General features: G+C 45.5%; 1 protein-coding gene across 1 annotated transcript in view; it reads left to right on the plus strand.

The window, feature by feature from the left end:
• The first annotated feature begins 705 nt into the window (after positions 1-705).
• Positions 706-13960, plus strand: part of LOC122816223 (meiosis-specific coiled-coil domain-containing protein MEIOC-like) — a 465493-nt gene continuing 452238 nt past the window's right edge. The window contains exon 1 of the mRNA XM_044088968.1: positions 706-884. Within this exon, the coding sequence (XP_043944903.1) occupies positions 706-884 (179 nt within the window). The remainder of the gene's footprint in view (positions 885-13960) is intronic.

The following is a 13960-nucleotide window of genomic DNA, read 5'->3' on the forward strand; positions in this document are numbered from 1 at the left end:
CATTCAGAATTGCCATTTATCTGAAACACCTGATGTTCTTAAAGGGTAATTTGCATATAGCCCATGTCACCTCTAATACAAGAGGTTTAAGGAATCACACAGTGGAAAGTTTAGCTTTGCTAGATTTTTCTTTGTGTTTTTTAATAGTATTGAACTCACATGGTGCAAGTTGGAGGTACTTCATCATCCAAGCAGAGAGCTAAAACCACTGGCTAGTAGTTTGCAGATGATTACAAATCAGAAGATTCAGTGTTGTCTATTTTTGTCTGATTCAGTGTGTGGGGTAGTCTGTTCTGACCTCGGCATCTTGTACAATGGTATTGGATCTGAGAGCTCTGGCTCTTCCCCTAACACAATTTCCCATACTTGCCTGAATTACTTCAGACCTCATTTGCCTCCTGCCTAACCAGAGATGTTGACTGAGACCTCCATCCTGTTTCACAGTAAGTTAAAACTTTGTACCTCCCTTTAAATCAATAATTAGAATTTTTAGTATAAATACTTCTTTAAGTTTTCTTCTGATGTTGGAGAAGTCTCCAAAGTGTTATTGGGCATAAGATCCTGCCTCAAGACCTGTTTGTACTGCTTAGGGCCTTCACACGTTTAGTTCACTTACAGTATTTGTGCTGCCTTTGGCACGAGGACTTTCCTGGGAATCAAAGAGAAATACATTCTGAAAGGGCTCCTTTCCCCTCAGAGTCTAAAATGTCTTCTGATCCAAAGGCACTGTGTACCTCTCCTTCCACTGAAAAGAAAAGGGGAAAAGAGAGAAAAATCAAAAGAAAAAGAGAACGAGAAAGACAGAGACGGTCAAACCTAAGGAAAAACAATCAGAAAAAAGACGAGGAGGAGTCAACAAACCTAAAAAAAAGTTTTCCAGATCAGTCTGCTGTTTTTGGTCATCACCTAAGATATTGAAGTAGTTGGATTGTACTGCGTCCAGGATCCGAACTCCCTCCCTGAAAACTTTTCTCTGGGGTCTTTTAGCCCTAGTCTTCACTCCCCAATTCTTCAGAAGCTTCCATGGAGAGTTTCATCAGTAGCTGCTGTTTTAAGGTCTGATCAAGTCCATTAGAAGCCTTACTAGATGTTGACCTTATGATGAGGAAGTATTTTGAGGACATAGATTCAGCTGGAAGTCCTCCTGGCTCCATTCCAGAGGAGAGGATTGGGATCAGATCCTTGAACACTGGCCATACCAGTTCCAGTGCTGTCTCCCTTTTTGGAGCCAATGCATATGGGATCCAACACCCCACCCCTGCTGTACCAGAATTAAATCCAATAGCCCTAGAGACTTTGGCTTTGACTTCTTCTCTCACTTTCTCGACATCTGTGCATTTGGGTCGAGAGTCCCAAAGCCAGAGTATCTGAGTCAAGCCCCATTGGCTAGTGGATTCCAAAGTTTTCAGAGCCATCCCTATCACTCCGAGCTTCGGCCCTGGATAGCTCAGATGTTCTTCGTGTTTCAGTGTTGCAGTCATCACACTTGGGTTATCTGCTGCAGGTAGCCTTCAGTCGGCCCAAATACCAGAGACTTAGTATTTCTGCGTCGGATGCTGTCGTTCCAGGACTGACATCAGGTCATCAGGGGTGTAAAAACAAGCAACCGACTCCATTGCATCAAGTCTTTCTTGCCGAGGAGCCCGAAGCAGAAGCAGTTTGCAAGTACCAGTTGGCCACTACCTGAGTTTTCGTTTATGAATTGAATCATCCTGAAGTCTTCTAAAGCTAAGTACCCCATTGGGGATCCTTTTTTCTTGCTCTAACTGATGTCAGAAAAAGTTAATTGTCTTGCCTGTGGAAAGCAAGTACCACACTGAGATTTTCATTCTTACTGCGTCACCTGTCTAGGCCCAGACCACGACGTACCTTGCTGTCGGTTTTGTGCCTTGCTCAATGCCTGAACCATTCATCGTCGGGCCCTTATTGTCGCTAAATACTTTCGTTCTCGATCTCCGTATTCCGAATTGGCTTCTGTAAGCCATCCAACTACTGATACTCCAAAAAAAAGTAAGGATAAAGTTGGAGACTGACCGCACAGGTTCAAAGCTGCCGGCGATGCTTCCGTTAAGCTAGTCGCCAGTTCGCCGGAACTCAGTGAGGTGCTTTCGCAGCCCCTGATGCCCACTTCAGTGGATTTGCAGGCCTTTACCGAGACCCGTTCGAAGTCCGGTATGCCACGAGACTCTTCTTCGACTATGGACCCGGCGGATGTCTCTACCTTGGATGGATCCGGAGCCCCTGAGCAGTCACTAGCTACTGAGGAAGTTCTTCGTACTACCGATGTTAGACACAAACCGACTACTTCAGTTCTGTCTAAAACTACTGAGTTTCTAAGACCAAGAGTACGTGCTACGCCTAGACAACCGATGACCCAAGTGCATGCAACTGCTCCCTTGCCACAAAATAAAATGCTTAGAATGGCAGAAGACCTTATTATGCTGATTAGGAGAAGTCAGCCTTCCCCTGCTAAGAGAAAAAGGGACCAGTCCCCAGCAGCTTCAGCAGACCAAGAGTCTGACGACTCTGAGGTTTCTGATTATGAAGACATTCCCTTATCTGCTTATGAGAATTCTGATGCAGAGGAATCCATTCCCTCTGCGTCTCTTCCAGAGGATTTCTCTTTTGGTGAAACCGTACATACTTTGAAAGCATTTCCACTGGGAATGCCACGACTATCTTCTGGACTTGCCACAACACAGGCCTTTGGCAATACCACCCGTCCTGGATGTTGTTGATGTCTTTATGGAATCCAGTTTTACTCCTGATACTTTACCCCCTCCCCCTAAAAAATCAGACTGGTACTACAGAGTACCTGACTCTCACGAATTTCTTTTCAAAAATCCTACTGCTGACCCAGAGATCATTTCCCAGAGGCCTAAAGGTATCAAGGCAACTACAGCTAAGAATCCCATCCCTTCGGCCAGGGATTCCAGAGCTTTGGACAGATGGGGTAAGAAAGTATGTACCTCTGCAACTGTTGCCATTAGGGCTTTAAATTTTCAGTTTCACATGCTGAAGCACCAACAACATATTATGGAACTTGTTAAGCAAAAAATTGCTACCTTTACAGACTTGTAATTCTTTATTTTCTGCACAGAGCTTATCTATTCTGCAAGCTAAGTCAGCAAGCATACATTGCAGTGTGGCTTTGAAGACCTAGAAGCATCTTGCAGGGCAGCAGTCACTGCTTCTGTACTGAGAGGGCATGCTTGGCTTAAGGAGAAGACCTTGCCAAATCATGTCAAATCCAAGTTGCTAGACTCTCCTTTGAACGTGGACAATCTGTTTGGCACCAAAGTAGAAGATATTCTTAAAAAGATGGAAGAAAAAGCTAAATCTATGCAGACAGTCAAAGAATTCTTACAAGTACAGCCTCCTAGATTCAGTGGGCATTGCCCCTCGAAACATTGGTCCTTTCCAGCCCCCTCAAGGCCATCTCAAACTAGACCCAGGGAAAACAGCCCCCCCAGACTACAGTCTCAGGGTATGCAGAGATCTAAGCAATGGAGTGCCTCCACCTCTAAAGCAGGGAGTGCTAAACCACCCCCTTACGGAAAGAATTCCCAATGACTTCTCAACTCCACCCCCTTCTCTACCCAACTGCTTGTGCCCCTAGGAGGAAAACTTGTTCTTCATGCAAAAAACTGGATTCCCATAACCAAAGACTGATGAGTCCTCAGCATTGTATCCCAGGGGTGCAAATTGTGCTTCCACTCACTGCCAACCCCAAAAGGGTTCCCAGACCTCCCTCTAAACCAGTGGGCAGAGGCTCAAAACCAAGTCCAATCCCTGCTCACTATAAGGGCAATTCAGCCGGTTCCTACAGAACAGATAGGTCAAGGATTCTATTCCAGACTTTTCTTGGTACCCAGAAAAGAGGGCACTTGGCGCCCAATCCTAAATCTTTCAATTCTCAACACCTTCTTGGTGGTACCAAAATTCAAAATGCTCACCCTGCAGCAGCTTCTACCTATGCTAGCCAGCGATGCCTGGTTGGTCACCCTAGACTTAAAAGAAGCCTATCTGCACATCCCTATAAGGGAGTCATGCAGGAAATATCTGCTCTTCAGGGCAGGATCTATGCATTATCAGTTGTCTGCACTTCCTTTGGCTTATCCACTGCTCCCAGAGTATTCACAAAATGCCTGGCTCCAGCCATTGCTTACTGCAGACAAGAGAAATATTCAAATTTACCCACACTTGGAAGACTGCCTGATTCAGGCAGTCAGTCAGGAAATGCTGTTGCAGACCTAAACTTACTAACCACCCTGGGTACACCATCAACAAAAAGAAATCCAAACTAGTCCCCAGTCAAAAGATTGTATTCCTGGGAGCAAGCTTGGACACAACATCTCAGATTGCATTCATCACTCCAGAAAAAAACAAGCCTATCTGACGGGCTATTTTACTCAAATGGCCACCAGAACCCAGCTGTCCGCAAGGAAAATCCTGCAGGCACTAGGGTTCATGGCCTCATGCATCATACTAATTCCATATGCCAGACTGCATATCAGGAAACTTCAATGGTACTTAAGTCTTTGGTGCCAACATTCTCAGGACCTGGAAACTGTCAGTCCCATAATATCCTGTCTAAGGACATAGTTTCTTTGGTGGGCAGCAGCATGCAACCACAAGAAGGGATTGCCCTTTACCCAACCCCACGCCACCCAAACCCTAACCACAGACGCATCAGACTATGCCTGGGGGGCACACATGAGATAGCAAGTGCATTCAAGGCCACTGGAGCCCAAGTCAAATTCATCTGCACATCAACCAGAAAGAGATGCTAGCTGTGCAGAATGCTCTGACAGCTTTCAGATCCCTACTCTCACCTGGACACATGCTAATAAAAACTGACAACACCACAGTTATGTGGTACATCAACCACAGTTATGTGGTACATCAAAAGCAGGAGGGAACCCACTCTTACCCACTCTGCAGGCTAGCCATGGCCCTGTGAAACACGGCCCTGGACATGCAGGTACATTTGCAAGCTCAATTCCTGCCAGGCAAACAAAACTTACTGGCAGACAATTTAAGCAGAAATCTCCTAGACCCACACGAGTGGGAACTAGAGCCATGCACCTTCAACCTTCTGATTCAGAAATGGGGGACACCAGAGGTGGATCTGTTTGCCTCCCCTGCTATCACCAGAACAGAAGATTCTGCACCAGGACACCTCACAGCAGGGCCTGGAAAGTGGATGCCCTATCCTTACAGTGGGTAAATCTCTCAGTCTACTTCTTTCCCCCTCTGCTCCTCCTCTCGAGTATTTCTCGAGATAAGACACGACAGACCAAGAACAATTCTGATAGACCCGGATTGGCCACACCAACACTGGTACCCACTCCTGCGAAGCCACCGGTGCCACCCTGGCACCTACACCAGAACCCAACCCTGCTCTCTCAGCAGGGGGGGAACAGGTATTGCATCCGCAACTGCAAACACTAAATCTTGCAGCCTGGCTTATTCCTTGAATTCTCCCCCAGTAACCAGCCTAAGCAAGCAGGTGCTGGACGTCATCCTTGAAGCCAGAAGACCCAGTACAAGGAAATCCTATGCTGAGAAGTGGAAAAGGTACTGATCCTGGAGTCAATCTAAAGGAGAGGACACAACTCTGCCCTCCCTGCCTGTAATCCTGGATTACCTAGCAGATCTACTCCACAGTGGCCTATCCTTCTCCATTAAGATCCATGCCTCTGCCATTTTGGCTCATTACAATACTGAGCCACCGCTCTTCTCTCATCCTCTTATCAAACAGTTTGAGAGGGGAAAACAACTTAAGGCTGCCAAGGAGAGTACCCACCCCTGCTTGGGACCTTAACTTTGTACTGGAAAAGCTCACGCTACCCCTTTTTGAGCCTGCAGCATCAGCAGAGTTAAAATTCCTCTTCAGCTAGAAGAGTGTCTGAGCTACAAGCACTTATGGCTGTGGAACTCTTCATTATTTTCCATGGTGATAGGGTTTCCCTCAGAACTAACCTTTCATTTATGCCTGAAGTGGTGTCCAGTGTGGCTCTCAACCAGTCTATCAATTTGCCTACCTTCTTCCCTAATCCTCATAATAAAGGGAAAAGGATCCTACACTCCTTGGACATGCACAGACAGCTCGGATTCTACCTTGATAGGACTAAGCCCTTCAGAAAATCTGACCAGTTACTAGTCAGCTTTGCAACAGTGGCAGAGGGCAAGGCCATTTCAAAGCAAACCGTTTCCAAATGGATAGCACATTGCATCCATTTCTGCTACAAGCACCATGGGAAACCAACCCCTCAGGGGGTCAGAACACATTCCACTAGGGCAACTTCTACCTCTACAGCATTCCTCAGGGGAGTCCCTACCAGGGACATCCTGGAAGCTGCTACCTGGAGTTCCTTACACACCTTCACCAAGCATTACCACCTGCTATCTTTTCCAAATCCAGGGCAGGTTTTGCAACAGCAGTCCTGCAAGGCAATCTAGCCAGCCCTAATTCTTCTTGACTGCCTCCACCCTTCTTCAGCTTTGGTTATCTATTCAAGTATGATGACTGCAACAGTGAAACACGAAGAACAATAGTACAGTTGTGTACACTTACCATAAATGTAGATTTTCGAGTGTATTCACTGTTGCAGTCCTGGTTTCCCTCTCTCCAGCCCCCTGGTTTTCTCTCTCTTTCTCTCTATGCCTTTTACTAACCTCCCCCCCTTTCAGGGGTATTGATATTTACTTTTTACTGGTGGTATTTTCCCCCACTATAGCTTAGCTCCCTATTGGGGGGCTCCTGACATTTGGGGCAAGAAAAACTGATGTAATGGCGTTGGCTGCCTGTTTTTATACCTCTGATGACCTGACGTCAGTCCTGGAGCGACGGCATCTGACGCTGGAATACTAAGTCTCTGGTATTCAGGCCGACTGAGGGCTACCTGCAGGCAGATAACCCAAATGTGATGACTGCAACAATAAATACACTTGAACATCTACATTTATGGTAAGTGTACACAACTGTACTTTCTGATGTTCTCCCTAGAGCTGTCCAGCTTTGGAGTCAAGAAGGCTACTGATTCTGCTATAAGTGGTTCTTCATCAGCTCCATTGGCTAAGTCTGCTTTCAAGGCTGTGGAGAAGGCCTTGGTTGGACCAAGAAGACTCATGGGTGTACAGAGTTTAGATCCATCCTGATTCATGCTGGAGCTTGTACCTTCTTTCTCTCATTCTGGTTAGCAAGGACAGATGGATCCAATTGGCTTCGAGACCGCTTGTTGTTAGAGGTTCACGTCTGACTCCAAGTTGTCTCCTTCAGAACCCCCCAAGGCACATTCCCCAGAAGAGGACTTGCAAATGGAAATATATAGACTCTGAGGACACAGACCTAGGTGATGATGAATGTCACTTGTTAGTCGCTAACACATATAAGAAGAAGGCTGGGTTTTTCGTTTAGATGCTTTAATACATGGAAACATGACCCACCCAATTTACTTGTTACATTTTGGTGAGTTGTGTGATGCCTGCTTTATCCTTTACTTTGAAAACTAACAGAAGTCAGCTCATCTCCATTAACATTTTGTTTCCTGGAGAACCAACTGCTTGAGGCCTTCAGAAAAAACTGCAGTGGATTCCAGTGCCAGAACCTCAGATTTGGCTTGTAAAATGAAGATGGTTAGAGATGATCCTGAAGCAATTTGATGAGAGGGGGAAACTTATCCAAGGGATCAAACAAAATTTTCAGTGTCCCATTCCCAAGTATAACTGAAATGACCCTTCCAGTCCTGGACCCTTCTACAGAAAACCTTTTAAACAGTCAGAACAGTACAAGAAACAATGCCAGGGCAATTCACACAAAAAGGAGGTACTTCCTAGGCTCAGAAACAGTCCAAGAAAAATGCCTATCTTTTTTGTCCAACCCTGTCCATTCTCTAAACCTTGCCAACAGTCTTTCTCTCTGTCTCTCCCTCTGGAATCCAATCATAACAGACTCCTGATTAATGGAAGATATGTTACAGTATTCTTTACATGGAGGATTCTCTGCCATAATCGATCCCGATGTCCGGCCAGTGTACGAAAGACATTTACCACTGCCAGGTACATGGGACGTCACATATAGGCCCAAGACTGGTGTCTGCTATAAAAGTGTCATCTGCACATACCATCCTCTGAACTTCTCTGTCTCCAGTCTGAATGGCGTCTTTGACTGCCGGTCTGCTCACCCGAGTTGTTGAGTGCTGACAAGCTTATTCAGATAAGTGCCTCGTTGGGGGGGGGGGGGGGAGGTCTTTTACTTTTACTACTGCTTTTCTGTCTGAGGTTACATGTTATCCAGGAAGAGCAAGTGCCGCTGTGAAAGACAAATTACACACAAAGATAGCCATGACCAGTGTCTGTTTTGTTTGGGCCCTAACCACCTAACCACGACCATACGTTTTGCTCTATATGTCAGACATTTGTTCTCAAAATCTTGCATAGCCACCTTCATTCTTTTAATGTTATCCTTGAGAATCAGACTTAACTGATTACTTCTGAGTGATGACTCTAGGTGTCAAATATTGGTTGTTCATATTTGCATCAATAATTCCAAAATCATGCTATGTACAATTTTTTTAAATATTTAATCTTACAGCTTATACAGTGGCAAACTCAACTGCATTAATATTTGACCTCTGTCTAGTGCAGGTAAATGGATATTAACAGTTGTTTTTATGATATTAATTTATATAGGTATAATTTTCACATTTTACTAAATCTCAACAAACAGCACAGACAAAACTCCTTGGCCTCCTATGAAAACTCTCAGGTAGATGAATAAAATGCTGCTAACAGTATGTATGTAACTTGAGTGGTTGCTGAGATATTGTAAGTTTACAAAATATTACAAATCTAATAGTTGTTGTGTTCACTGTGACTTATAAAATTCAGTTTAAGACCTAGAACCTAAGAAATACTACTACTATAAAAATAGATCTGATGTTGTAAATCATTCATTCCTTACTGTTAGGACTTCGGGTCCTTCCTCAGAACTGACACGGCCGGTGCCAATCTCGCGCCAGACTAAAACTCTCAGATAAGACCTACCCACAATGCCCGTCTCATAGTCTCTTCAGATCTTGTTTGCCGTGTTCCTCGTCAGACGTGCCAAGCCTTCTCTCAAGCTAAGTGTAGCTTTTTTTGTGGTTCTTTATAGTTTTACTGACTAGGCAGTTTTTTCTTCTAAGGTTATTTCTTGTTCCTAAACTTATAATGTGATAGTGTTCAATTGTTCTTAGGGGTTCGGAGGCGATCCTCGCTCGCGCCGGCCTCTGCAAAGCTCTCATCGAGAAGAAGCTCGAGACAATCTAATACCCACAATCCCTCCCTCTTTTACCTGAGAGATCTAGTTTGCCGCTTGCTGCACGCATCGTTGGGAGCTAGCTCGAGAGTTTTCTAAGCTAAGATATAACTTTTTTGTTGTATTTTATTAAGAATTCTATTCTAGTTGATATTATCAGTATTAACAAGTGTGTTTGTGTTGTGGTTCTGTAACCTTTTGTCGGTATTTTTGTATGGGGCCTACACCCTTCACATATTCCAGCCATATTGAGACCATTACTACGGATTTGACATTTACCTGATTGTGTCTTTTTTCTCGGATTGACTGTGTTTTTCTAGAGTTGTATATTATCTACAATGTCTGAGAAGGCAAAGTCTGGTTTCAAGCGTTGTCAGTGTGGCCAAAAATGTCGGTCACTGATAACCATAGTTCCTGCGTCTACTGCCTTGGCCCTCTCCACTTAAGAGGATTGCTCCATCTGTCACTCTTTTAGTGGGAGGGTCATGAAGGAAACTGATGGACAGAGGTCTTTGAAACCAGCTTTCCAGAGGCTTTGGATGTTTCTGACCAGGCATCGTCCTCGAAGAGAATCAAGACGAAGGAACCTAAGTCTTGACTCCGAGCTCTTCTTCAAAGGTTAGATCACCGGTTCCACAGACTAGTGTTCAACTGGTGTCGGTTCCTGAGCCTCGAGTCTTGGAACGGTGATGGAGCTCCGTTCTTCCTCCAAACTTAGAAGTTGTTTTGGGCATACGGCCCTCTCTAAACTTATTTCGGTTTCCACCCAGTTGGTGTCGAAACTTGAAGGCCTTCCTGTATCTCCATCCATTCCTCCTCCGAGACCGATTCAGTCTTTGGGGAAGAAGAGGCTGATCTGCTGTGATTGAGCCCCTCGGGTCCAGAACCGTCCCTTTCTCGGTCTGTTCCCGGTACTGATCTGAGCCGGCGGTCTGTCTCCATCCTCGGGTCGATGCCTGTGTGGGGATTCTCCACCTGATGAGGAAGGTGTTGTACCCAGACAACCACATCAGTCAGGAAGCAGTTCTCCCCATAAAGGGCCTTTGTCTTCATCTGCACACGGCCACATCCAAAGCGCCGGGCACCAGTGTCTCAGCCACCCTGGAGGTGCCTCTTCCTCCGAGGCTTCTTGGATGCTCCCCACGAGGAAGTCCCTTGGAAGAGACTGTGTAAGAGGAGACACTTGGATTCTCCACAGGAATCCTTGTCATCTGATACTGTCTTAGTTGAGTCAGAGGGTCCCCTAAGTCACCTTCAGAAGATGTCTCTTTTCAGACATTTTGGAGATCCTGAAACAGAGGTGACTGGCAGTCCCTTCCCCTTCTGAGGATGAGTCAGTTCTGCTGAAAGCATTTTGGTGCTCGCCCTTCCTCCTCCAATGGAACTTATTGCTCAAGTGGGGAACTCCTGACACAGTGGAACCTGTTCCAAGAAAAGTACATCACAGCACCTCAGGATAAGTCCTACCTTTAAAAAGAGTTCCAGTAGGCGCTATGGTGGTGGCTGCAGCCACGAAACTGTCCATCCGCCTAATAAAGATTCTAGGGCGATGGATAGATATGGGAGCGCATTTTTAGTTCAGCGCTTTTTCCATGCGGTCCCTGAACTATTTGACCCATTTACGTACACGCCTGCAGAGGGATCTAGTCAAAGAGTTGGGAGATACCCTCCAGGGTGCTACAGATGCAGCTGTTCCAGAGAAAGTGACAGCAACTTAATACCCTAACATCGATTGTTAACTCGTCCATGAGGCTGATTTCTAGACAATCCTGGGAAGCCTTCAAGTCTTCCTTTACAGCGCCCCATTTGACGGTGCCACTCTTTTTTGGCCCCAAGGTAAGGAGACCCTTACCGGTGTGAACAAGAGGGAAAGACTCTGTCTGCTGTAGTCCGTTTTCCACCCCATCCAGACCGCACCCCAAAGGGGGCAGCGGTGGAAAAATGTGTTTCAAAACCCCAAGGGTCTTTCTCAGGCACACAGGGTGATGCCCCTCTAGAGGCAGAGGAGGGCAAGGTGACAGGGAAACACTCCTGGTAAACCTTTCCAGCACTCCTGAGAGGCCCGACTGTCCTGCTCTGGAGGCAGTCTTTATACCCTCAGACCTGGCAAAATATAACTACAGACAAGTGGGTAAATACCAGAGGTTACAACATACCCTTCCTATCCCATCCCATTCCAAAGAAAAGACTCCCAGATGTACGCCCCATCTGCGAGAGCCAGCAGCTTTAGAAATTTCAAAGAGTCATCCAGCCAGTCCCAGCGGACCAGCAAGGATAGGACTTACTCAAGGTTCTTTAGTTCCAAAGAAAACAGGGGACTGGAGGCCCATTCTAGACCTAAGCTACCTCAATACTTTCCAAGAAAGAAAAGTTCGAATCAATCGATCCTTCCATTTTTACAGAAGGACGAGTGGATGTGCTCAATAGATCTAGAGGATGCATACTACCACATCAAAATGGCCAGGGCATCCAGAGATCATTTCTTCCGGCTGGGAGCCAGTCACTTTCAATTCGAGCCCTGCCCTTTGGTCTGACCTCAGCCCCCAGGGTCTTCACCAAATGCATGGCAGTGGTAGCGTCTCACTTTCAGGATTCAGGTGTTTTCATTATCTGGACGACTGGCTCCTTTCAGCCACCACCAACTACTGCAGGCCAGAGACGTGTGCTTTAACTGTTGTGTGTGTGTTCCTAGTCCTCCGTGAATTTCGGAAAATCCTTACTTTAGCCATCACAAAATATCTTGTTCATAGGAGCAGAGTTAAACACCGTCAATTAATTCTGAGGCTTCCCCAGAAAGGATATTATCACTGCAGACTCACATCGTCTTCTACTCTTGTCAAGGAAATCTCCTGCAAAGCTAGTACTGAAGGTGTAGGGCCTCATGTCAGCCTCTGGGAAGGCTGCACATGAGAGTTCTACAATGGCTACTATTTGCTCAATGGTCATTTCAACAACTACCTCTAACACACGAGATTCTCATAACAAAGACTTGCAAAACAGATCTAAACTGGTGGCTCCAACCTTTCCCAGGAGGCCGTTTGTACTACCCTGATAGGGTGGGGGCATCTTTCAGGGACAGACAGTCAATGGACCAATTTGGAGTACAATCTGCACATCAATGTTCTAGAGTTGAGGGCAGTGTTTCTAGTTGCAACACTTTGCTCCTTCTTCCTCTAAGGACTATTGCAGTTCAGGCGGACAACATGTCGGTAGTCTGGTACATAAACAAACAAGGGGAACCAAGTCCTATCAACTATGCAGAGAGGCCATGAGAATTTGGCAGTGGAATAGCACATCCGGGGTCATCCACAGGCTGAGCAGAACAATTCTGTTACCGCAGTGGTCTCTAAAACAGTCAGTGGCGAAAGGATCTTTCCAGCCTTCCTGCGTCTGTTTGCGTCTCAATGAATGCCAAATGCAGGAGCTACTTTGCCCTATTACCCCTCCAGAAGTCCCCCCATTTCCTCTGATATCGAAATTTCTCCAGAAAGCAGAACCTTCACAGGACGATAATCCTCATTGCTCCATTCTGGCCTCGTCAAATTTGGTTTCCTTCCTGAAAATTCACTGCATTGGGGACCCTGGATTCTGGACCCAGAGCCAGATCTACTCACTTTCGTCAGGGTTCCCCATCCGGCCGCCCTGTCCTCCATCTAGCAGCTTGGCTGCTCCCATTCCCAACTTAGCCAGGTCTAATCTCTTGTCACCAGCAGTCCAGGATATAGTGGTAAAGCTTCCACTACTAAAACAGTTAAATGGAAGCGGTTTGTATTCTGATCCCTTTATAGCTCCTTTGAATAAGATATTAGAATTCTTAACAGACTTATTTCATCAGGGTGCTTCTCCTGCTACTCTAAGAGTTCAATTGGCTGCCATTTGAATTTCCATGTGGAAGAATGTGGAGCTCACAGACTTTGTAAAGCCTTTTTAAAAAAAGGAGTTTTTCATATTAGACCTCCGGTCAGATCTCTCGTCACCTTGGAGTCTAAACTTGTTGCTATCTAAATTAATGTTGCCCCTTTGAACCTGCCTCTTCTTGCCCATTAAAATTTTTGTCCTGGAAAACTCTCTTTCTGGTAGCCATTGCTTCTGCAGGGACAGTGTCTCAACTTTTCAGGCTCTCCATCAAGCACCCTTATTTGATCTTTCACTCTGACAGAGTTTCTCTTGAACAATTCATCCTTCCTCCCTAAAGTGTTCTATTAACAATATTAATCAGTCCATTGAATTACCCACTTTCTTCAAAACCACTCCAACAAAATGGAGTATATGTTACACAGCTAAGGTTTGATTCAAGAGACAGGCAGGTTTTATTTGGATAGAACAAAAGATCACAGGAAAACAGATCAACTCTTTGTGGCTTTTGCTGATAGCAGGAAAGGACTTGCAGTTACCAAAGAACTCTTTCTAAGTGGTTAACGGATTGTATAATCTATGTATCGATTCTGCAAATCAACCCCTTTTAAACAAACCCAAAGGACATTCCACAAGATCAATATCTCGTCTTTGGCTCATGCAGCTCTGGTCTAAGCCACATACATTTATTTCTCATTATAAAGTAGATAAGGTTTCTAGGACAGGGCAACCTTTGGTTCCACTGTGCTCAAGAGTTCCTCAGGATCAAGGAGCTAGGGGCGCTACCCATGAGATTGAACA

The sequence above is a fragment of the Protopterus annectens genome, chromosome 12.part0, assembly GCF_019279795.1.
Source record: "Protopterus annectens isolate FY-2018-M chromosome 12.part0, PAN1.0, whole genome shotgun sequence".
Lineage (NCBI taxonomy): Eukaryota > Metazoa > Chordata > Ceratodontiformes > Protopteridae > Protopterus > Protopterus annectens.